Here is a 25,841-nt window from a genome sequence, read left to right as displayed (position 1 = left end):
GATAAAGAAAAGGGAAAAAAACTCAAGTTGACTTTGGGAAACTGGTGTTTGGGAATAGTGGAGGTTTTAATTAATCGGTGATTTGGATTTGGTGGAATGGAGGAAGTGATAGGTAAAGAAACGGACAGGAAGATGACAGGAGAGAGGCCCCACGCAGATAAAATAAGGGGTTTGCTCTGGAAGGAGGTGGGCATTTGCTACGTTGAGATGCAGGTGATTGGCATCGGGCAGGACAAAGGTCTTGACGATTGACGAAGCGGGACTTAAGTGGGAAACCTGAGTCATCTTTAACTTCCTCTTTACCTTATGCCTCTAGACTTGGGGATGCTCTGCTGACCTGTGTTCTGACCCCCGCCCTTCCCTCCATTCCTTCTACTTCGGTCAGGGTTGTCTCTTGCTTTCAGTCTTGGTGTCTTGACAGCTTCCAGGTTCTCCCTCTGCCAGTCCGTCTTTTGTATTCCTGCCAGAGCCACCTCTTGGAGCTCAGATGGAAGCGTGCCATTCGACCCCAAATCATTCAGAGCAGAGACCCAAGCTTTCCACAGAGTGGCGGGAAGCACTTGGGCCCTGGATTTTCACAATTTCACTTTTAGTCCTCTCAGTACGGATGAAGATGATGTATTAAATGCTTACAGTGATGTATTTGGAATATCTTTTAAAGACTTGCCAAATTATACATGTTTCCTAGCCACAGCAAACCACCTGTGATTCCCAGAACAGTGAGTACTCTTCATACTTCTGTCTTTGCTCAGTGCTGTTCCCTCTGCTCTAATGTCCTTTTCTTCATTTTTGCAGGTGACACCTTCCCCACCATTTCAAGGTCACCATAAACACCTTTCTAAGGCTTTTCAGCTAGTAGTTTAGCATTTATCATCTTTAAATACAGTTATGTTTTTTTCTTTTGACTTTTATTATTTTGATATATTGTTTTTTATTATATAGGAATTACAGGACTACATGCTTCTAGTGTCAATTCAGAAGCGTGAGGAGCACAGTGTGAGATCTTCAACTCGTTTTCTTTTAGTCCCACTCCAAGTCTGCGGGTGGGGAGGATTAGATCTTTGTCTTTAAGAGTCTGTGTCAGGGTGAGTCTTAGGCCTCTTTGCTTTTCCAGCCTCTTTGCATTTCCAGCATCTGTAAGCATTCTGTAGATACTGAGGCAGTCAAAAGAGTCAGGTGTTAAAAGAAAAATTCAAGAAGGTCAAGGAGGCCCTAGACTGTAGTAAATGACAGTGGCAGTTTTTGGAGAGTGTGGTAAGATTGTAATGGAGTATGAATGTAGTAGGCACCCTGTTTTTCCAAAACCTACACGCTCACAAACAGGCGCCCTGTTTTTCCAAAGCCAGCACGCTCGCATGACAGCATTTTCCCCCTAGACGCGTAGAGGTGGGGAACAGCAGGCCGGGGAAGTTGTTAGAAATGCTGTGTAGATGCTGTGCTTAGGGGGAGGCTCCAGCCACCAATTGCTGCTGGAAGAACTGTTGGGGCGCAGTGGGGATGGGGTGTGGTGAGGGAGGGGTTGTGGATACTGAGGAAACTCACGGCGCAGAGGGAAGTGAGGGAGGTGGCAGGAGGCTGATGGGAAAGGAAGGAAGCTGGGGGTCAGAGGGAGCAGAAGGTCTGTGTGTGTTTCATAATTACACTCAGCAGCAGCCATTGTCGATGGGCCCTCACGTACACTGCATACGGTACCTCCTTTAATTTAATGACAGCGCTGCAAGGTGGGTCTTCTCTGTTCTCATCGCACAGTTGGGAAGATGAGGACACTGAGGGTCAGGGAGGATAATGTAAGTACCTCGTCCAAAATTACACAGCAGGTTGATAGAAATGCGATTCAGACCCAAGGTTCTAACTCCACAGCCCGTGTTTTTTTTGTTTTTTTTTTTGACATCACTAGGTTGTTTCTTCTTCCCCTTCCTCCTCCTCCCTCCTTACCCCTCCTCCTCCTCCCCTCCCCCCTCCCCTCCTCCCCCTCCCTTCCTCCTCCTCCTCCTCCTCCTCCTCCTCTTCCTCCTTCGCTAGGTTTCTTCTTAAGCCAGTGCACATCTACAGAGACGTATTTACTTGAAATGTAGTCCAGCTGGGTGTATTGTCCCAGGAAAAACAGTGCATCTAGTCATCTCTAACCTTAAAACTTGTAAAGTAATAGGGCAAGATGGTCAAAACTTTGCTCATAACTGAGGAGAAACTAGGTATCTGCATGTCCTCTCCTGTGATAGACAAGAGAAAGCATGACTCTTGAGGGCACAGTGGTAGCTGGATCCCATCACAGCACATCAGCAGAAAGGACAGTGGCTTGATTTCTTTATGCAGGTCAGTTGACCTAAGTCCGTTAGGTTTAGCATATGTGGGAGCTCATTTACATTAGAGTAGCCTGCTGCTGTTTTACATAAGGGTTATCATGAAAAAGATCTCTGGTCTCAGACTCCCTGAAAAGGTAAAGGTATTTTATTAGCTAAATGCAGCTGGGGAAACAAAAAATCACTGGTTTCTAAATTGGTTAGTAATTAAGTAGACCTGGGAAGATCGTTCCATCTCTCTATTTAAAAAAGAGTGACCAGGGGCGCCTGGGTGGCTTAGTCGGTTAAGCGTCCGACTTCGGCTCAGGTCATGATCTCACGGTCCGTGAGTTCGCCCTGCGTCGGGCTCTGTGCTGACCGCTCAGAGCCTGGAGCCTGTTTCAGATTCTGTGTCTCCCTCTCTCTCTGCCCCTCCCCCGTTCATGCTCTGTCTCTCTCTGTCTCAAAAATAAATAAACGTTAAAAAAAAAAAATTAAAAAAAAAAGTAACAACTGGATAGTTTTTTATAAGAATGACATGTGCTTTTTAAAAATCAGGCGTTACAGGTGCAAAGAATATGGCAAAAGAAATCACTCCTAATCCTACTACCCTAAAGTATAATTAGCATCATATAAATATCTGTATGTCTTTGTAGATGTGTGTTATCTGGATAGGCGAGATGGAATCCTAAAGTTCTTTCATTTCAAAAGTGATCATGCTGATTTGGGGGATCATTTTTTTTTTTTTTTAATTTTTAACGTTTATTTTTGAGAGAGAGAAGAGCCAGAACGTGAGCAGGGGAGGGGCAGAGAGAGGGGGAGACACAGAATCCGAAGCAGGCTCCAGGCTCTGAGCTGTCAGCACAGAGCCCGATGTGGGGCTCGAACTCATGAACTGCGAGATCATGACCTGAGCTGAAGTCGGATGCTTAACCGACTGAGCCCCACAGGCACCCCCGAGGAATCATGTTACTTTTAAAATAAAAGAAAAATCAATTAACTGTTGCATTTTTTTTTTTTAAAGCTTTACTTTCTGGAGTAATTAAATACAGAAAGTTGCAAAAGGAGGACCACAAGTTCCCAGTGGTGACATCTTCCATAGCTGTGTGCAATAGCAAAACCAGGAAGTTGACGTTGGTGCCTGTCAGTTACCGACTGGACTGGAGACCTTACTTAGTTTTCACCTGTTTTTAACCTGCACTCACTTGTGTGTATGGTTCCGTGCAGCTTGGTCCATGTACTGATGGATGTAACTGCACCACAGTCAAGGTCCAGAGCTGCCCCAGCACCACAGAACTCCTCAAGCCTAGTACTCTCTGCGTCCTGCCCCCACCCCCCAGCATCCACTCATCTCTCTCTCCCTCTAGCTTTGTCAGTTTGAGGACAGTGTAGGAGTGTAATCCGTGTGTGACCTTAAGAGATTGACTGTTTTCATAAGCATGGCGCCCTTGAGAGGTCACTTGCATTTCATAGCACATAAAGAAAGCAATGAAACTGAACAAGGACTTGTCAGATTTCAAGTAAATCTTTGCTTCAGTAATTATTAGCTTTTGATAAATCTGTGGAGGTTAAGAAAAAGATTATGAGAGACTTCAACAAGATGGAGTCATTTTTATTTTATCTACTAATTTTATTTTATTTTTAAATAAGCTACAGCCCAACGTGGGGCTTGAACTCAACAACCCCAAGATTAAGAGTCCCATGCTTCATTGACTGAGCCAGCCAGGCACCCCAAGAAGATGGCATCAATTTTTTTTAACGTTTATTTTATTTGTTTAGAAAGAGCGAGAAAGAGTGTGAGCAGGGGAAGGGGCAGAGAGAGGGAGAGAATCTCAAGTAGGCTCTCTGTGCTGTCAGTGCAGAGCCCAGTGAGGGGTTCAATCTCACAAATCGTGAGATCATGACCTGAGTGGAAATCAAGAGTCAGATGCTTAATTGAGCCACCCAGGTGCCCCCATTTTTTTAATGTTTATTTTGAGAGAGTGTGCACACTCACGCATGAGCAGGGGAGGGGCAGATAGAGGGTAAGAGAGAATCCATCCCAAGTAGGCTTCATGCTTGGCACAGAGCCAGACATGGGGCTTGATCCCACGACTGAAAGATCATGACCTGAGCCAATATCAAAGTTGGACGCTTAACCGACTGAGCCACCTAGGCACCCCAAGATGGCATCATTTTTAATAAATATATTCCATGTTTCAGTTCTAGGCAGTATCAGTGACCTTAATAATTGGAAAAATAAGAACATTTGCACTTCTTCTATTTTCCCCTTCTCATTGTTGATTGTTGTTTTACGTTACTTTAGAGCATTTATAATTTGTTCCGTAACCATAATTTCCTCAGTATTTAGTTTTAGTTTTAGATTTTAAGGATTAATTGTTCTCCACTGGTTCTTTGAACTGTGGTCTTTTCATACCTGAAGTCTTTTTTCTTTTTAAGTTTATTTATTTAACAAATAATAGAGAAAGACAGAGAGAGAGAGAGAGAGAGAGAGAGAGAGAGAGAGAGAGAGAAAGAGCCGGTGGGGGGAGGGACAGAGAGAGAGGGGACAGAGGATCTGAATGCAGCAGGCTTTGTGCTGAAAGCAGTGAGCCCGATGTGGGGCTCGAACTCATGAACCGTTAAGATCATGACCTGAGCCAAAGTCAGACACTTAACCAACTGGGTCACCCAGGTGCCCCTCCATATCTCCTATCTTTAATTCATCTTCCTGTTGGCTAGATTTGATTGTCAGTTTTTAAAAAGGGTGACTTACTTGGTGAAATAATGCTTGCTTTTATACTTGAAGGATATCTTGGCTAGGTATAAAATTCTTGGTTTGCACTCTTTCCTTCAGATTCTTAGATATTCTGGGATTGAGTGTTTTGTTGATCCTTTTAATCTGTTCAGCATTGATTAGCTGATAATTTCTTTTCATAGAGTTTTTGGTTGCTATATTCCCTAAATTATTTCATGTTTGAAAATGCCTGCCTGTTGTTCTTATCCATAAATACTCATGGGTCATACGTTCTTTTCTGAAGAATTTTGTTGATACTCACCGTTTTTTTTGCCATTGAATGATGTTGTGTGGACAAGTGTGTTTAGCCTAATTCATATAATGCTGTCCCTTTACCCCAGTTAGAGATAGCTTGCCTTTTTTTTGCATGGTTGTTAGAAGAAATCTATGTTGCTGAAGTTCAGTAACTCAATTAGGATATCTTTTAGTGTGGATTATTTTTTTTTGTTGTTATCATTTTGCCCTAGAACGTGGTATGCCTGCCTTAAGGCATAAGTTCCCTAATGTTGGCTATTTTAGATTTCTAGTGCTTGGTACTAATACTGTAGTAAACACATTGAATACATCTTTGTCCACTTTGTGAGATAGTAGGATAAATTTCTGGAAGAATTGTGGGGCAAACCGTGTATTTAAAAATTCTGGTAGATGGTGCTATTCCTACAAAATTATGAGTTTCTACTCTCATTAATGGGATACTTCCTGTTTTCCTATCTTCCAGCCAACCGTTAAAACTTTTTAATGTGAGAGGTGAAAATGGCATATCAGGAATTACATGTGGGATCCTTTCTTTGTAAGTGAAGTGGAACATCTTTTGATATTTTATTGCCATGTGCATTTTTTCCCATGTCTGCTGACCATTTTTGGTCTCCAGATCTTTGTACATTTTTCTGTTGGGTCAGCCAACAATTAAAAAGAATGTAATTTGGCTGAATTTTAGAATCGATAAAATTATGTTTGGAATGGCTTGCACATTTGGTCGATGGCTCTCATGCTGCTGATTTTAGTCAGAATAAGAGCACTAACATTTCACATATACTAATATTGTAGACCTGACTAACATGATTGTCTTAGTGGTGGGACTGTGTAATCTCATCATTTTCTAAACTTTTGTCTGATGATCCATGTGGTTAAGACAATATTCTTCCCCGCTTGGCTTCATGTTTGTCATAACATAACGTAAGAACAAGTTTAATTGTAGGAAAGCAATTCCATTGCCAGAAAGCTGCGGAGCTCACCTTGGTGAAGAGATTTTTCTGGTAATCATTTGTTAACTGGGTTTGTGAACCAGAGTGTGAATTTAGAATGCTAAAGGATATATGAAGTAATTTCATAAGGGAGTTTACCAGTCATGCTTAGGGTTTCTCTATTTTCTACTGAGATTCCCCTAATGGCAGAGAACACCTATACCTGGTTAAAGGAAGGTACCTGTCCTGGGGCTATAGGTCATAGCCGCTCTCTGTGAATCTGAAATGTCTTGAATCTCTTGGGTTGACTTTAAACATATACTGTTTAAAAATCAATGTATGTATTCTTTCTTCCTTCCTCTCCTCTCCTCTCTCCCCACCTTTCTGGCCTCCCCAGTCTTCACAAGCAAATTAAAGACCCAGGCACACACATTATCTTTGAGGATAACACCAGGTGGCCTTCAGCTCATTTTGCCGTGGGGACGACTGGTCTGTTTCTAGACCTGTGTGGACAGACATGCTTTGCTGAGAAGTGCTAACAAATCCCATCCTCGTATAACTGTAAAGGAGACTTCTTACGAAGAGAAGAAACTTAAGGCTTTTAAAGACCTCGGAGAAATATCAGAAGACATTTTGAGAAAAAGAATCCCCTTTTATACCTTGATAGTGAACAGATTGAAAGTGAAAGGACTTTGCGTGGACCGCTTTTATCGGCACACTCCATAGGACCCTTGACATTTAACACTTGTGGTTTTGATGATTGTCAGTGACCTTCAAAGCCTTTGATAAGTCATTTTTTTTTTTTTAAAGATGTGTCTTGCAGTGTCTAGAACAAGTTACCTAGCTGGCTAGTGAGTGGCCCAGCTGACCTCCTAGCTCAGTGCAGCCTGTGGGTTCTTTACCATTCAGGGTTGTGACTAGGGCGTTATAAAAGTCTTCACTACTTTATGGAAGATAATCCCCCAAAGAAATTCAACTCACGGAATTGGTAGTGCAAATGAAAAGATAAGAAGTTAAAGTTCTTAGGAAATAGAAGTTATGGATAAATTCAAGAGTTGAATGTTAAGTTTGGTGTCTTGGATTCACCATGCCCTAGGTGTAGAAAGAAAGGAAAGCAGTTCATAATACTGGTGGCGTGCTAGGCCTCTGAAGATCCTGCTGATGATGTAAGGAAAGTTGAAAAGACATTTAATTTCAGGTGTGAAGTCTGTGCACGGATGTGTGTGTGCTTTGTAATACTTTACCCAAATGGAAAGTCGGGAGGTGAGTTTGGGGAGTTGCTTGTGATAGAGTTGCAAAATAATTGGGAACTCATCTGGTCTACAGTTATTGAATGTGAGGGTGGCAAAGGGTGAAGAAAAGTTCTAGAAGTTTATAACTTCTGGAAGTTTGTAACTCTGGATGAGGAGATGTGCATGCCAACAAATGATTACTGTCCTGGGGGATAAGTGCCAAAATAGAGCCTTGTAAGAGGTACACCTGTACTTTAAAAATAAAATAAAATAAAAACCCTGGCCAAATTGGAGAGTTGTAACCGGGAAGGCTTCCGGAAGGAGGTGACACTGGGGCTAGGTTTCAGAGCAGAAGGAGGAAGTCACTAGGCAAAGAATTTGGGGCTTGAGGCGCAGAAGCAGAAGGGCCATTTCGGGCAGATGGAGCCACAGCTACATGTGGAAGAGGGGTCAGTTCACAGCAACGAAAGCTTTGAAATGTTGAAGAACAGGACGCCCGCCTGGCAGCGCTGGTGATTTCTGTGACGACTGCGACTCCAGAGGCTTTTATTTAGTTCGTGACGAAAGGAGCCCTGTGCTTTTGTACAGCCCAGGGAATTATTCACGTACATTCTGCATTCTGATTTTAGAGAAAGACAACCAAGGATTTATGTATTTAATTGAAACATTGTGTTTGGAAGTAATTTTAGACCAGAAGGGTTGCACAAATAGTGTGTGGGGCTCCTGTGTGCTTTTCTCCCGTGGGGATTTACTTTTACACAGAGCTGTAGTCATCCAGCCTTCCAAGATCTGTGGCCAGTGAGTTAGGTCGGTTTCTGTAGCATCTTCTTTCTTGTACCATTTGGTAATTGAAGTAGGTGCTGGTGCTGTCACAAAGGCTTCTCTGCCACCTTTTGATTTTGCTTAGTCAATTGTTTTTCCCTGATGGTAAAAAGGACTTTGAACTCTGTTGTAGACTATTGTGATAAGTACAAAATAGATAAGAGCTCACCGTCCTCGGATTCAACCTCTCGGATTTTGTTTCCTTCTAGTCTTCTTTCCTATGTACTTTTTATTTATTTTTTAGAATTAAAAAAAAAATTTTTAATGTTTACTTATTTTTGAGAGAGAGAGAGAGACACAGAGAGAGAGAGAGAAAGAGACACAGAAAGAGACAGACTGCAAGCGGGGAAGGGGCATAGAGAGACACAGACACAGAATCTGAAGCAGGCTCCAGCCCCTGAGCTGTCAGCACAGAGCCTGATGCAGGGCTTGAACCCACGAAGTGCGAGATGATGACCTGAGCCGAAGTCGGACACTTAACCAACTGAGCTACCCAGTCACCCCTCCTATGTATTTTTTAAACATGGCTGAGATCACGATACTGTAAATGCACTTTTTTTCTTCTTTTTGCATGTAATGTTATAGTAGAAGTGGTTTTCCAAATCATCAAATACTTCATAAGTATTTACAGAGGCTGTGTAATATTGCATTGCATGGATTTTTGGGCAGTTAGATTGTTCCATTTTTTTTGCCATTGTAAATAATATGTGATTCATGTTTTTGCAAAGAGCTTTTTCTGTATTTCAGAAAATTGCCTTAGGCTAGATTCCCAGAAGGACCCAAGGGTATGAAGATTTTTTAGTAAACCTTTTATTTTTAACATAGTTTTAGATTTAGTATGTACATGTTTAAGGTACGTCATCAGATATTTTCTGGAAAGTTTATACCAGTTTATTCTTCCTACCAGCTGTAGATAAATACACTCCTTGGCATTGGGTAGGCTTAAGAAAATTGTTGCAAATTTAATAGGTTAAAAAACGGCTTCATTGTAATATATTGTTTGGGGTGGAAGGGTAAGAAAAGTTATCACCAACTTCGATTTTGTCTGTTTTTTTTTTTTTTTTTTTTTTTTGCTACCTACATTCTTATTTTTGTCTCTTTATAGGACTTATAGGTCACATTTATAGGTTTATTTAATGTTTACTTATTATTTACTTAAGCATCCTTTGTAGTTATTTTAATGTATTAGAAATGGTGCCTTAACATACTTTTTCCCCACAGCCTTAAGAGTTTTCTGTGTGTGTGTGTGTGTGTGTGTGTGTGGTAAAATAAACATGAAATTTACCATTGAAAAATGTACGACTCCGTGACATTAAGGTAGGTATGTTCACTGTGTGCCGCCAGTGTCCTCATTCCTAGTTTGGTGCGCGTTCGAGCAGTTGTCCTGTGTAACCTAGGTGGCAACGGTATTGGAGCACATTCTTCTGAGCTCTGGCTTCCCCCTCTCATTTTTTCCTTCCCCCAGGAGGGATGTAGTTCCTGATTTGTTTATGATGGGTGCACTGGGGAGAGCCCAACACCATTGGCCCACATTTCCCAGGTGTGAGGTCACGGCATCAGAACCCTCCTAGCTTTGTCCTTGGACTTCTCACCTGCTTATCCTCAAGAGAAGCTTGTCTCCTGCCACCTCATCCTGCCTTCCTATTGTTGCTCGGCCTGGCTGGATCAGGTCAATTCAGGATGGAAAGGAGGAGGCATTGCAGCTTTGCAAGTCATGAAGAGGATATTGGACTTTGATCGCACTCGGTTGCTTGAGACTGTAGCAAGCGATAGACCTGGGCGGGAGAAAGGAAGTGATTATGCCCCTTCAAATCCCAGCAGGCTGGAATACAATCTGGAGATTTTTGCCAAAATGAAATAAATGTTATTTAAACTGTTATGTAACATGCCAGTTCTGGGACACCTGGGCAGCTCAGTCGGTTAAGCGTTCGACTTCAGCTCAGGTCATGGTCTCGCAGTTCGTGGGTTCAAGCCCCGCGTCAGGCTCTGTGCTGACAGCTTAGAGCCTGGAGCCTGCTTCGGATTCTGTGTCTCCCTCTCTCTCTCTGCCCCTCTCCCACTCACATGGTGTCTCTCTCTCTCTTTCAAAAATAAATAAACATTAAAAATAAAATGCCAGTTGTGTCTGGGAATAATTCAGGATGAAGGTGGTACAGGTTTTACAAGACTTGCTCTTAAACAGTTACAGGTAGTACGAGCAGCTGCCATGGATTCTTTATGTATGAGTTGTAGTGTTACTTGGGATTTTAGATTTGCAGCACGCATATAGTGGGCCTGTTAACTTCACACTCATTCATTGCCTGATTTCATCCCATGCGAGGTAATGCCAGCTCACTCATCATACTTACAGCCCTAGAACTCGCTGTCCTCCTTTAAATTTTTTTTTAACGTTTATTTTTGAGACAGAGACATAGCATGAGCAGGGGAGGGTCAGAGAGAGAGGGAGACACAGAATCTGAAGCAGGCTCCAGGCTCTGAGCTGTCAGCACAGAGCCCGACGCAGGGCTCGAAGCCACGGACCGTGAGATCATGACCTGAGCCAAAGTTGGACACTTAACCGATGGAGCCACCCAGGCGCCCCTCGGTGTCCTCCTTTATTTTTTATTTTTATTTTTTTTCAATATTTATTTTTGGGACAGAGAGAGACAGAGCATGAACGGGGGAGGGGCAGAGAGAGAGGGAGACACAGAATCGGAAACAGGCTCCAGGCTCTGAGCCGTCAGCCCAGAGCCCGACGCGGGGCTCGAACTCACAGACCGCGAGATCGTGACCTGGCTGAAGTCGGACGCTTAACCGACTGCGCCACCCAGGCGCCCCGGTGTCCTCCTTTAAAGGATAGAGGAGCTGTCACTGGGAGAGGGCTCTGGTGGCCCTGCTCCAGGGCCTTCACTTGACCAGTAGCTGGTCGACTTTGGGCAAGATACTCTTCATTTTCCTCCTCTGTATGTTGAGGGTTGGACTTGCTGTTCTCTGGGGTTTGTATTTCTCTCTTAAGATTCTGTGGTCCTGTTTTAGGAGTTGTTGATAGTATGCCTTGTGTTGATGGTCTCGGCATCTTTTGGATTTAATTGACTAGGCATGCAGATAAAAATATCCATCCTCCTGGGATATGTACCTGGGAAAAAGAAGCAGATGGAATTGTGACGAGAGAGCCTATTTTGGGTTGTATTACTCATTTATTTTAGACAGTTTCTTGCCGAATAACTATTCTTATCACTTGCTTTTTTGGCTGTGTAATTGAAACCTTCTACTGTAATATAAATAAATAAGCATATAACTTACATGTGCTTTAGCTCCTAGTGGGATATGTTTGTTGCCCAACCAGCAGATGCAAAATTTTTAATGCCTATGCTATATCCTATCCTTGTTCACAAATGATGTGTGCTGGTATAACCCTGGCATCTGAGAGGTTGATGAGTCCCTTTTGCCTGTCATATCCTTTTCTTGCTTTCTCTTTCCTATTTGCCCAGCCCGCTGGGAGCACTGAAGAGCAAAGTTGGAGGGGTACCAATCCAACAAATGAAGTTTTTTTTTTAATGTTTATTTGTTTATTTTGGGGGGGGCAGAGAGAGAATCCCAAGTAGGCCTCATACTGGTAGCACAGAGCCAGGACGTGGGGCTCGATCCCACGAACCATGAGATCACGGGCCAAAATCAAGAGTTGGACATAGGGGCACCTGGGTGGCTCAGTCTGTTGGGCGTCCGACTTTGGCTCAGGTCATGATCTCATGGTTTGAGTTCAAGCCCTGCGTCAGGCTCTGTGCTGACAGCTTGGAGCCAGGAGCCTGCTTTGGATTCTGTGTCTGCCCCTCCCCTGCTCATGCTCTGGCTCTCTCTTTCAATAATGAATAAACGTTAAAAACAAAAAAAAACAAACACAAAAAAAGAGTTGGACACTAAACCAACTGAGCCACCCTGGCACCCTCAACAGATGAAATTTTCAAAAACTTTCTATTTGGAAATAATTTCCAACTGACACAAAGATTGCAAAGAATGAGTAGTACAAAGAAAACTCTTTTACCCTTTATCCAAACTCTGCCAGTGTTAGCATTTTGCCCTGTTTGCTTTATTATTTACAGTTTCTCCACGTATGTATGTACACAGGTTCTTTGGCTGAACTGTTTGAGAGTAAGTTGCCTATGTCATGGCCCCTTGACCCTATGTAGTGTATTTTCTTTTTTTTTTTTTTTTTTAAATTTTTTTTTTTTTTTTTAACGTTTATTTATTTTTGAGACAGAGAGAGACAGAGCGTGAACGGGGGAGGGGCAGAGAGAGAGGGAGACACAGAATCGGAAACAGGCTCCAGGCTCTGAGCCATCAGCCCAGAGCCTGACGCGGGGCTCGAACTCACGGACCGCGAGATCGTGACCTGGCTGAAGTCGGACGCTTAACCGACTGCGCCACCCAGGCGCCCCTGTAGTGTATTTTCTAACGGGTGTTTTCTTACGGAGCCACAGTGCAGTTAGCAACTTCAGTTAATGTAACATTGATTCAGTACTTTCATCAGATCTGCCATTGGTATTCCAGTTTTGTCCTTTGACCCAATTATGTCCTTGTAGTATTTTTCCCCACTTTGGTGCAGGATCTAGCCTTAGAATTGAGTATCGCATTTACTAGTCATGACTGGTTAATCTCCTTTAGATTTGTTTTAAATTTTGGAAACCAGTGCCCCTGTCCATTAGTAGCTAATTGGTGGTTCTTGTTTTACTGTATTGTCCAGTTATAGTACATGGATAGGTTTTCCCAGCATTAAAACATACTGTCCTCTCTGTACAAGATGTTTCCTCTAACTGGTCCCCAGGGGGACAGACAATGCTGCCTCCACCTTCTCACTGCCACAGTGGGACCAGTTGGGCTTTCTGGCCCAGATGCCTGGCCGTTTTCCTGCTTCTACCTCCCAGTCCTCAGCAGTAAACAGACCCCTTTTGTTCACGGGAGAGACAGAATCTGACCCAAACCCGAGAAATACTGTGCAAACCCAAAAAATACTGGGAGGTATTTTTTGCCATTGATCAGCTTGATGGTAGCTTTAGACTAAAGCAGAAAAGTACCTTTTAGTGATTAGAATTACGTTTAGATGCGGCTAAACCATATGTTTTAATCAAATAATCATCTATATGACGATATTATACAAAGTTATATCTGTCGTTACTCCCAAAGGGCGAATATTTTCAAAGTTAAGCTGTAGGCAACAATGAGGAGCCCTTCTGAGGCAAACGCAGAACTTCATTAAAAAAATTTTTTTTAAACGTTTATTCATTTCTGAGAGAGACAGAGAAAGAGAGGGAGAGAGAGAGAGGGGCAGAGAGAGGGAGACACAGAATCCGAAGTAGGCTCCAGGCTCCGAGCTGTCAGCACAGAGCCCGATGCGGGGCTCGAACTCACGGACTGCGAGATCATGACCTGAGCTGAAGTCGGACGCTTAACCGACTGAGCCACCCGGGCGCCCCATGCAGAGCACCAATAGTTAGTTCCAGACATGTGTTCGTGGAGTCATGGTAAGTGCATCTGCTCTGGCCTTGCTCTCCTGAAACATGGTGCGTCTCCTTTTCTTTCCTGCAGTAGAAAACCGTTTTTCCTGCAACTTCTGTACATAATTTTTTTTTTTTTTTTACGTTTATTTATTTTTGAGACAGGGAGAGACAGAGCATGAACGGGGGAGGGTCAGGGAGAGGGAGGCACGGAATCCGAAACAGGCTCCAGGCTCCGAGCTGTCAGCACAGAGCCCGATGCAGGGCTCGAACTCACGGACCGCGAGATCATGACCCGAGCCGAAGTCGGACGCTCAACTGACTGAGCCACCCAGGTGCCCCTGTACATAATTTTTGAAGTTAATCACTGCACTGCACATCTGTAGTCCCAGACAACCCCTCTTCTTAGCGTTGCCTCTACTTTCCCGTCACAGATGGGCTAAGGGACACCCGGACTCGGGCACGGATGCGGCTGAGTTGGGAGACGCGGCTTGCGGCGCGTGCCAGCTGCGTACGTGTGAGCCAGGCACTCGGCACCCCCGGCCTCAGCACCTGCGCTTCTGACGGCTGGACTTCAGAGGTCCAGCCGGTTTCAACAGTTTGCTTTTAGAGAAGTAAAGTGAGATTTCTACTCATTAGCATGTGTTTAGGGTTTTTTTTTTTTAGGATAGTATCTGCCATTTGAGACACACAGAGCAGAGACAGGAAAGGAGGGAGAAGACCTGTGAATCCCTCCTGACCAGGGCTTCCTCTCCAGGCTTTCCTGCTTTCTGGCTTTTTGAGCCGAGTGACTTCAGAGGGGCCACATAGATGTCACGTTGTTGATTCCCGTCGCACATTCTTTTAAGCTGCTTATTCCGTCTCATGCTCTGACAGGCCTGAAGGCCAGAGGGCCTTCTTTCCTCATCTGTTTCCTCTTCCGTGAAGAAGAGTGTAAGGGAGAAGGAGTGTTCTCTTCAGAGTCGGAACACCCACGGTAATCCTGTTAGCTTCTGAGAAAGTTTGTAAGAGACTGAAACGTCTTCACTAATGGCATCTGTTGTAACGCATCAGGTATGCCTCGCATACTTTTGAGCCTTGGTCAGAGGCTAGTGCGGAATCCTTGTTCTCAGAAACCTTTCTATACAGGCAAATAGAGTGATAGCATTGTTCTGGATATGCCACAGGATATTTGAGTGGGACTCTGGGATGCCGGTCCTCATGTTTCTGGGTTTGGCGGCAAGGAGGCCATGAGCCCAAGTGCAGGAGGCTCATCTGAGTCACCTCCTTGGAGGAACATACTGGGAAAGGTGCCAGGAAGCTTGATAAAAGCTTCTTGAGAAAAGAGTCATTTTTTCCCCCCTGGTATTGATTTTGTAAAAAGATTATGCTTCGGTGGGGGACATTTTAGAGGCAAGTAGATAAAACATTACAAATTTTAGGTGGGGTTTGAGAAACCTGCCATGTACGTGTCTTAAGTTAAGGACCAAGCACCATATTATCCGCTTTGGGTCTCAGTGTCTTTTTAAGATGAATGGTTAGCATTCTCCCTTTTTTTCCAGAAATGTTTATTGAACGCATGTGAGTCCGAGGCCTTAAAGGGGGAATTTTAAATAGTCACGTGTATTTTAAATTCGGAAGGATTACCAGTATTCCTGAGAAACTAAAAGCGATACTGTCTCCTTGTTCCTTTTTTTCTCCTGAATTCGGACTGTAAGACATTTGAGCACCAGTCCATGCTGGATGTGGTAGAAAATACAAATGTGTTAGGCAGAGTGTCTTCCCAGGCATTTTATGTTCTGCTTATGGAGAGGCCCACTACCTATGAAGTATTAGCAGTGACAGATGGGGCTTTCAGCCCTTTATTCCTGGCATTATGTTCACCGTGTGCTTTACACAGATTATTTAATCCTTAGAACGATCCCATGTGTTAGGTTCTCTTATCCCCAGTTGTGCACAAGAGGAAAAAAAGTGACAGATTAAATAACTAGGCCGAGGTTGAGGTGCATTTGGGCTCAAACCTGAGGAATGCAGTCTCGGAACCCGTGCGCTTGAATTGTGCCGTGCTGAACTGACCAGAGAACAGGGCCATGGGCAAAACTGTTGGTACTGATTGCAAGAGATAAAAACACGAGGTACACACAGCGAAGGGAGCCATGCTGTGAACTTTCATTTTGTAAGAAACGTCATGAAGGTAGAGCTATGAATTGCAGACCCAGGAGCAGGTGCAGGATGGGAGGAGACACTTGCTGGGGAGACCATGCGTGCTCAAAATGGAGGGATGGCTTCCTGTGGTGAGTGATGGTGAGTCAGGCGTGCTTTCCTCCTTTCATCCTAGTAAACTCTGCGTTCTTCAAAACCCAAAACGCATGTTCTCTGTGAAGCCTTCCTTCTCTCCCTCAGACAGAGTTCGTTCCCTTGGGATCTGGAAGCCATTTATACATCTGTCACTACTAGATCTCGTAAACCATCCTATTCTACTTTTTTTTTTTATCATAGGCTCTCCCCTTCTCTCCCCCAGGCTACCTCCAGTCCCTTGAAGTCAGGGGGTCAGTCAGTCTTGTTCATCTTAGTCTTATTGATATTCATCTCCGGGGCTTAATGCAGAGTCAGTTACTTGGTGAGCATTGGGCTTATTTGTTTGTTGAATGAATGGCTGAGTTTCTCAGTCCAGATTCAAAGGCCCTTTAAAGCTAGATTTAGAATAATTGGGACAGAGAATCCATGTTTAGAAGAATTCATCTGGTGGTGAAGCACAGATTGGATTGGAACTGGGAGAGCCGACATCAAGGCAACCAGGGAAGAGAAATTATAGTAATCTAGGCAGGAGGGGATCAGGGCCTATAGAAGTGATGAGGGAAAAGGTGCAAATCTGAAAGACAGTGTAAAGCAAGAACCAGGTGGCCTGGTGATCTTAGAAGATATAAGGAAGAGTCAAAGATTTCAGATGATGTGATCCTTCCCGTTTCAAGTTTTCCTTGTAGTTAGGCGATTATGGGTGTTGGTTGACTTTGCTGTTCCTTAATAAATGAGTCAGTAGTAGGTAGGTCTCTGAACCACTGAACCGTGAGCAGTGCAATAAAAGGAACAGATAAAGTCAGAGCAGGCACAGCTGAAAGCTCCTCCGCGCTGCAGATTTTTAACTCTTTGTGGAACAGAAAACTTTATTTTAGATAGATACATACACTCCGAGAGAGTTTTCTGAGCCAGGTTTATTTTCTCATCCTGCCTCAGGGTTTTAGTTTGCTACTGACGTAAGCCGAGGAAGTCTTGGGGAAGTATACACAGGCTTTTGGGATTGTAATCCTTCATGCTGTCCCCCTAACAGCTCTGAAAACATAGGTGATGGTTCCCAGCAATCCAGGAGTCTCCCACTCAGACCTGACCTTCTGGCCCCCAGTTGCTCTCAGTAGTTGTGCTGATAGAGGAAAAAACACAACTTTTAAACTCACTGGCTGAAAATAACAACCTGAATGCTAAAAATAAGTATGCCATTAAGTTTTTTAAATGGTGTATGTATACTTGCAGAAAAGTGCACAAATCCTAATGTGCATCCTGTGTGCTAACACTCAGATCAAGAAAACAGAATGTTACCAGCATCTCAGAATCCCTCTTCCCCAGAGGTTACCACTGTTCTGATTATTTTGCTTGTTTTAAAAATTAACATACAACGAATAATGAAGAGTGTTTTGGCTTCTTTTCACTCAACGTTGTGTTTGTGAGATTCATCCATGTTGTTGCATGTGGCGATATTTATTCATTCTTATTGTCTTATAATATTTTCCTGCTGAATGAACCACAATTTATCCATTCCACTGGTGATACTTATTTGGGTTTTTTGGCTTTTTTGGATATTATGAATAATGGTGCTGTGAACATTTGTGTACAGTTTTTTTGATACACGTGTACCAATTTCTGTTCGAGTTCTCAAGGAGTAGAATTGCAGGATCATAAAGGAAGCATGTGTTCAGCTGCCAAGGGTTTTCTCTCTTAAAAAAGTATTTTAAATTCCAGTATTGTTAGTATACGGTGTTACATTCGTTTCAGGTGTACAATAGAGTGATTCGGCACTTCCGTGCGTCACCCGGTGCTCATCGTGACAGGTGCCCCCCTTCATCTCCGTCGCCTGTGTCACCCAACTCCTCATGCACCTCCCTTCTGGTAATCAGGAGTTTGTTCTGTATAATTAAGAGTCTTGTTTCTTGGTTCTCTCTTTTTTTCCTTTGCTCATTTTTGTTTGTTTCTTAACTTCCACATAGGAGTGAAATCATGTATTTTTCTCTGACTGACGTATTTCACTTGGCATCATACTCTCTGGCTCCATCCATGTCATTGCAAACGGCAAGATTTCTTTCTTTTTTATGGCTGAGTAATATTCCATACTCCTCCATACCGTTTTCCACAGTGGTTACACCAGTTTGCATTCCCACCAACAGTTCATGAGAGCTCCTCTTTCTCCGTATCCTCGCCAACATCCCTTGTTGCCTGAGTTGTTAATGTGAGCCATTCTGACAGGTGTGAGGTGGTATCTCATCGTGGTTTTGATTTGTGTTTCCCTGATGACGAGTGATGGTGAGCAGCTTTTCATGTGTTTGCTAGCCATCTGGCTTCTTGGGAGAAATGTCTGTTCATGTCTTCTGACCATTATTTGATTGGATTGTTTGTTTTTTGGGTGTTGAGTTGTATCAGTTCTTTATATATTTTGGATGCTAACCCTTTATTGGACATGTCACCTGCAAATTATTTTCTTCTGTTCCGCGGTTCAACCACTCTCTGAAGTGGTTGTGCCAGTGTATGCTTCACCGGCAGCAGTATGTGCATGTTCTAACTGCTCAACAACCTTACCGACTCTTGTTCTTGTCCTTTTAATTTTAGCCGTTTTGGTAGATGCATAGTGCCGTCATGGTTTGAATTTGCATTTTCCTGACAACGGATGAGGTTGAGCACTTCTTTTCTGTATACGCTTAACATTTGTTATTTTTTATTTTTTATTTTAGAGAGAGTACAAATGGGGGAGAGAGAGGCAGACGGAGAGAAAGAGAGAATCTTAAGCAGGCTCCATGCTCGGTGTGGAGCCTGATGTGTGGCTCGATCCCGTGACCCTGGGATTATGACCTGGGTGAAATCAAGAGTAAGATGCTCAACTGACTGAGCCACCCAGGTGTCCCTGAATAGGCTTTTTGAATACCTTCTTAGAATTAACTATTTGTCAAAAAGTTGAATCCTTTGTTTTTCCTTACTGATTTGTACTCTAAGTCCTCTGTTGGAAATATCTTTTCCCATTTTGTGGCTTTCTTTTGCGTGCTCTTCCTTATGCCATTTGATGAATATTCTGATTTATCAATCTTTCCCTTTGTTTAGTGCTTTTATGTGTCCTTTTCAAGGAATTTTTCCCTACCCCAAAGTCGTGAAGATGCTCTACGTTATCTTTTAGAAGCTTTATTGTTTTCTCTCTCACATTTTATATCTGTTGTCCAACTGTAATTGTTTTGTGTGAATGTGTCTTACTTGGTTTTAATTTAATCTTGTCTTTCCTTAGTTCTTCGAGATCCGGATCTTACATCCCAAGCACAAGCTGGGAAGCAGTTGGGTGTATTGAGTCCTGAGTGTGCTTCAGAAGTTAGTCACTACAGGGCTTGAGTGGTCTTTGGGCATTGGAGCCTGCTCTTCCTACCACATCATGGCACGTGGGTTTTGTTTTATGTCCTTTGTTCCTTCATTACTGGAAAGTGAAGTCTGCATGGAATCTTACCACTTCCTTACTTGCCTTTAATCCTTAAACCCACAGCAATCTGGATTTTGACTTCATCCCCTCCTTGAAACATCTGGCAAAGGTTCCAGTAGCCTTCTTGCCAGTCGGGAGGAATTCGCCAATATCCTTTGCGCTCTCTGCCGGTCTTGAACCTATCTTTTCTGTCTTTACATCTCTGTTCTGTGTATATGACTTTGATCTCCTTTTTGTCTCCTGTAAACTTTTACATAGTTTCATTTTGAAATCCAGTTGGAAAAGCCTCATTAGAGATGTTTGGACAAAGCCCGTAAAGCCTGAGGACATGAATCTCCAGTTTCAAAGGAGGCCTACCACTTCAATTTTTTGTTTTGGTTTGTTTTCATTTGGTATTTAAGACCAAATAAAAATGATAGCGGCCATAACTATGAATTAGGTAATTCTTTAGAGTTTACATAGTAGCTTTACGTGGGTCATTGTGAGGTAGGTGTTAATATTGCTGTCGTAGAAGTGATTGAAAATGTAAACAGCATGCTATTTGTTTTTATTGGCAAGCTCCTGGTGATACTACTGGGTTAGGTTTTGGAGTTTCGTTTTTCGTGTAACCGTCACTCGGTGGGGAGCATCCATCCTGTGATCCATGTGGATGCTTTCATCTGTCCACTTTTCTGTTGGAAGGTTAGCTTGGGTTTGGGCAGTGAGGGTGGATGGGACCGGGAGTGGAGTTAGAGGTGCGTTCTTTGGAGAGATTGTCCTGAACTTGTCTCAGCAGCATTTAATACAAGGCTGGTGATTGTCAAGTTCACAAACTTGTCCCTGAAGAACCAGTACAAATTAGACCTTGGTGGTGGTTTGCCTCAATGTGCTGAGCTCGGGTGTTTTCTAGGATCTACCCTGAAATGATTCACTACAAGAAAAAGTTGTGGAGCAGGTGTGATTTGAAGATGTGTCCTTAATTTTCAAGGACCCATTTTGACTCCAGAGGAACTACTGATTTATTTTTAACTCAATAGATGACCTAAGTTCAACAGGTATCTCTTAATTTATGTTAAGTTTTGTTTTTTGCCAGTAAGTTAAATGGTGAGATTTTCCTTTGATTCTTTCAGATCTTTCCCACAGACTGTTTTTATTTATTTATTTATTTATTTATTTATTTATTTATTTATTTAAATTTTTTTTTTCAACGTTTATTTATTTTTGGGACAGAGAGAGACAGAGCATGAACGGGGGAGGGGCAGGGAGAGAGGGAGACACAGAATCGGAAACAGGCTCCAGGCTCTGAGCCATCAGCCCAGAGCCCGACGCAGGGCTCGAACTCCCGGACCGCGAGATCGTGACCTGGCTGAAGTCGGACGCCCAACCGACTGCGCTACCCAGGCGCCCCACACAGACTGTTTTTAAAACAACAAATTTTTTTTTCTTTCACAAAACATTTTTAAGCTTGCTTGCTTATTTATTTATTTATTTATTTTGAGAGAGAGGGAGGAATCAGGGGAGAGGCAGAGAGGGGGAGAGAGTCCCAAGCCAGCTCTGCACTGTGAGCACAGAGTCCGATGCAGGGCTTGAACTCAGGAACCGTGAGATCTGTGACCTGAGCTGAAAACCAAGAGCCTGATGCTCAGCCGACTGAGCCACCCAGGTGCCCCAACAAATCTTTTTTTTTTTTTTTCCCCCGAATCAAATGGGTATACCAAGTCGATTTATGAAACAGATCAAAGCATTCTTTTACTTACATCAATTCATTTTAGGAATTTGAATATTTAGCATTTACTTAGAAAGCAAGAACAGTGAGATGTTTTGATCAACACAAAAAGTTGAAAACAGGTTAAAAAAGATCGTGGGCTATTTTAGTCTGACCTTCCGGTTATTTCTCCATTTGAAAAAAAAATGTGTGTGTATATGTACGTACACACACACACACACACACACACACACATTTAAGTAGGCTCCATGCCCAGTGTGGGGCTCAAACTCATGACCCCAAGATTAGGTCACGTGTTCTACCGATTGAGCCAGCCAGGCCCCCTAAAATACGTAGTTTTTAATAGCTTAATTTGCAGGGGCACCTGAGTGGCTCAGTTGGTTAAGTGGTTGACTCTTGGTTTTGGCTCAGGTCACGATATCATAGTTCGTGAGTTCGAGCCCCGCATCGGGCTCTGTGCTCACGGCTCGGAGCCTGCTTCGGATGCTCTCTGCCCCTCCCCCCCCCCCAGTCGTGCTCGCTCGCGCTCTCTCAAAAATAAATGTTAAAAAGAAAATAGCTTAATTTGCAATCCAAGGATATTTTTCAGTTGAACTGATGCATCGGTTTGAAAACAGAGTAAGAGGGGCCAATCCTGATCATAGCTGTAAACTTCAGACAAATCCCAAGTGCTATAACTATTGTACAGTAATTCCTCACTCAGCGTGCCATTATGACACATCACGCAGCCGTTCACGTATGACTGCGGTATGGGAGGGACAGCCGTGCCTGGCACTGCTTGAACGTGACCCCTGTGTGCTCTGTGGTGTGCTTGTGCATGCCAGTTGATGTGGACGGGCTGGTGTAAGCCTGACTCGGCCCCTGTAATTGGTACCAGGCCCAAGAAATGCCGGTGTTGCCACAGAGGTGGCCCCAGTTCCTCGGGGTCTTCAAAAGTCGGTTGCCAGGTGGAAGCCTCTGGTAACATTACAGATTGATTACATAACACATTTGAGTGTGGGCTTGCTTTAAAATGCAATTTTTATCATCGGCTCTTAACTGTGGGGACAGTGGAGAGGATATGGAGGAGGGGGGAGCGGGGAGACTAGAATGAAGAGATAAGAAATCAGAACTGCTCTTGGCTCTTGATGGTCTCTGGGTACGTAATGCCAGCGCAGATTCAGAAATGGTCTAGGAATGCTCGCCTTCCCGCAGATGGGCAAGTGAAGGAGGGCGGACCCAAACTCATTGCTGCAAACGATGCCCCTACATGAGTGGGAGAAGAGGGAGTGGGCTGGGAGCCCCAGACGGAAGAGGGAGACGGTGGGCTCTGGGGCTGAGAGCACCTCCCCTCTCATTCTCCACCTGAGCGGTTCTGCCCAGCGGTTGCCTGTCTGTGGGTCCGTGGCTGGGATGTGCTGATTGGGGGTTGCTGCTCAGTGTGTTTCCTAGCTGCCTTCGCCTTAGCCTCTGGTGGCTGCTTATTCGAGATGGAGAGTTGTCAGAACGTGTGGCTCCTGAAGTGCCTTCAACAACAACCCCCAGGAATCCATGCAGCAGTTTGATTGCAGTTGTTGTGAATCAAAATATGGCTAATTGTTTAGACTTGGGGCAAATGTATAGTTGACAGGAAGTCTGTAGGGAGCCCTGACCTTCTCCCTGGGTCTCTTCTGCCTATTCAGTCAGGGCCAGGGGCTGGTAATTTGCTTTCGATATACTTCCAGAATTAAATTTTGAGTCATTTGTTCCCTTTGCCTTAGCATAAATAATTGAAAATCGATTGTACGGTAGCATGGATATGTAGAATACACTCAGAATTTGGGTTTTGAGCCAGCTGGGAAATTCCCTTCAGTTTTTCTGAATCCCATGTATTTGAAGAATGTTGAAACGATGTTTGAGGAAGTAAATTACTATTGCTGTTGAATGTGACCTGGAGGGAACTGAGGAAAGTAGAACTGGAGACACAGTTACTGATTTTTTTTTTTTTCCTAAATACCTTTGTTAGGCCTCTGAAGAAGCCTCCCTCAGGGCATTGGAAAGTCTGATGACAGAATTCTTCCACGATTGTACAACCAACGAAAGAAAACGTGAGATAGGTAAGTGAAGTGCTGAGCGTCGCCAAGAGTCCTTTCAAACACACAAAGTGCGTGGTGAGGAGGAAGGAGTCGGTTGCCTGGGCTGGTCAGGCCTGCTTGTTTCCCCTTAAATTTTTGGGTCTTTTTTGGCTCTTGTTTTGCTGGTCGGTGGCGTCTGTAAATCAAGGGCATTGGTTCACGGAGCCCGCCATAATCCACGGTGATGGGTTCTCTCTGGCCAAGTGTGGAAAACCCCTCCTGCCGCTCTCTTCTTAATTTCAGCAAAGTTGAACTTCTGTCACAGAAGCCCGTGACTGTTACCTTAAGAAAACAGCTCCTATAAGTGTCAGAACGACATGGTTTTGGTGTGTAGAAGTCCAATCCAAACCTTATCTGGTGCCTAGAGGTCCTTTATGTAACTGGTATTCCCTTGGGGGCTGCTGCTACATCTTTATCTCTATGATTGTCTCCCCCATTCTGCAAGTTGTGATGAATAAAGGCTTCAAACAACAGAGATGAAGATATAATTACCTTGGGTCTCCTGGGAACCTCAGCACCTTCTAGAATTTCCTTTTGAATTTCATATTCATTTACATGAGCATTATCCATTGAAGCGCACTGTGAACCGTCAGATCTCTGCCTCAGAGACATGCTGCACTGTGGTCCTAGAGCACTCTTTTCCCCCCTCTGAGTCCTCACTTAACCCCTGAACTTGAAAATGGAAAATGTTTTCTTCTCTGTCGCAACCTAAAAGCTTTTCCCTCGGATGTTTGACTGCTGGGTAATAACTTTACATTCATTGTTTTCACCTCCAGGGAGGCCTTTTTGCGTGTCTCTAGGACTCTGGAGGCCCATTTCTCTGCCCCACTTGGCTTCTCTAAGTCATGTTGGCCAGTTGGGTGTTGTGGCTGATTTCTGCCTTTGGTCCAAGGTTTGACTAAGGTCTGGATTTCCAGGTAGCCAGTAGACCTTTGGCTGCAGCCCTTTTTCTCTCGCTTTCTTTGAGCATCATATCAGCTTCCGGTAGTTGAACTTCTTACTTTTACTTTTTTTTTTCTTAATGCTTATTTATCCTTGAGAGACAGAGTGTGAGTGGGGGAGGGACAGAGAGAGAAAGAGAGGGAGACACAGAATCCGAAGCAGGCTCCAGGCTCTGAGCTGTCAGCACAGAGCGTGACGTGGGGCTCGAACTCACGAACCGTGAGATCATGACCTGAGCCACAGTTGGACACATAACCAACTAAGCCTCCCAGGCGCCTCTTTACTCTTCTACTTTTAAACTTGGTGCTCTCTTTTGGGCCTGCCCCATATATGCCTGTCTTTTCTGACGGAGTGTCTATAGAGAACCAGAGCTTTCATAAACAAGGGATCGTTGTTAGTTTTGTGCTGCCAAAGTACCTTATACTTAACAGTAAAAATACAACTGGTGATTTTTACCAAAGCAGGTGAAGGATCTTTCTCTTACATCAATCTGCTATATCCCAACACTAATATCTTTGAAGTTCTATTTTTAGCTTATAATTGAAGTGGTTTTGGTCTTTCTCTCAATTAAAACAATTTTTCTTTAAAAGTATTTATTTATTTTGAGGAGGGGAGGGACAGAGAGAGAGGGAGAAAGAGAATCCCAAACAGGCTCCACACTGTTAGCACGGAACCCGATGCAGGGCTCGAACTCACACACTGTGAGATCATGACCCGAGCTGAAGCCAAGGGTTGGACCCTTAACTGACTGAGCCACCCAGGCACCCTGGGTTTTCTCTCAGTTTTTGGTTTGCCAAGCAAATATTGCTCACCTTCAGTGTTCATGAATTTAAAGTGGAACCTCTTAACTAAACTTGTATTCTAATCTGATTTTAAAATAGCTTTAAATAACCAGATACTACAAATGTCTAATTTAAACACAGGCTAAGGAGAGTCTCCAGGGGTTTGGTTCTATATGGTGGGTGTGTCTCAGTTGGCTTCTCTTTGTACCTAGTCTTTGGAGCTTTGTTTGAGTGTGTGGGCTGGAACCGCATGCTTCCTTTTCCATAGTTTAGGATAAACTAACTTTCCTGGTGAGGTGGCGGAAAGGAGGCGCGTTATTAGTACTCTAGAGGTACAGCTGTTAGCAGGGAACCTCAAGGGACAGTCTGGTCATTTTCACAGTGGAGGAAGCCGAAGCATCAAAGAGGAGCAGTGATCCCTCGGAATCAGACTCCATGAGTGAGCAGCACAGTCTCCAGCCCAGCGTTCCTCATTTCTAGCCAGAGCTCGTTCTTTCCAGTTTGACTCCTGCTCTGGGATTCATACAAGCTTTTACTTAACCGTAAGGCTACTACAGTGAGGTCTTCTGCTAGCAGAGCAGTGATCTTAGGGTCCTTCCTGCTTTTCCAGGGGCTTCCTAGAATCTCTGGGGGTTGTTTGCCTTTTATTCATCCTTTTACTCTTCAAAATTTTTCTATTTTTAAACTTCCTTTTTAACCTTTTAAATTTATGTTTATTGTGATTTATGTGGTAGTTTAGAATGAAACCAAATGAATACCAAATACAGAGAATCAGCCATCTGTAATTCTCTTGCATTTTTTTCCTGTCCTGTGTTTATAAGGTTAGCCTTAATGTTTTCTTGTCCCGCTTC

The 25,841-nt window shown here is 43.6% G+C and overlaps 1 protein-coding gene across 7 annotated transcripts in view; it reads left to right on the top strand.

Annotated features, from left to right (window-relative positions):
• XPO6 (exportin 6) overlaps window positions 1–25,841 on the top strand; it is a 103,986-nt gene that overhangs the window by 7,573 nt on the left and 70,572 nt on the right. Inside the window, exons 1-2 of one of the 7 annotated variants that reach the window (XM_030301110.1) lie at window positions 440–719; window positions 23,158–23,248. In XM_030301110.1, coding sequence (XP_030156970.1) covers window positions 678–719; window positions 23,158–23,248 — 133 coding nt within the window. In that variant the 5' untranslated portion in view covers window positions 440–677. Of the gene's footprint in view, window positions 1–439; window positions 720–23,157; window positions 23,249–25,841 lie in introns of those variants that run through there. The other 6 variants (XM_030301109.1, XM_030301111.1, XM_030301116.1 and 3 more) reach the window with 6 other exon arrangements.

This window comes from Lynx canadensis, chromosome E3 (assembly GCF_007474595.2).
Source record: "Lynx canadensis isolate LIC74 chromosome E3, mLynCan4.pri.v2, whole genome shotgun sequence".
NCBI lineage: Eukaryota > Metazoa > Chordata > Mammalia > Carnivora > Felidae > Lynx > Lynx canadensis.
Note: the sequence above shows the minus strand (reverse complement) of the source record. Positions and strands in the feature narration are given on the sequence as shown.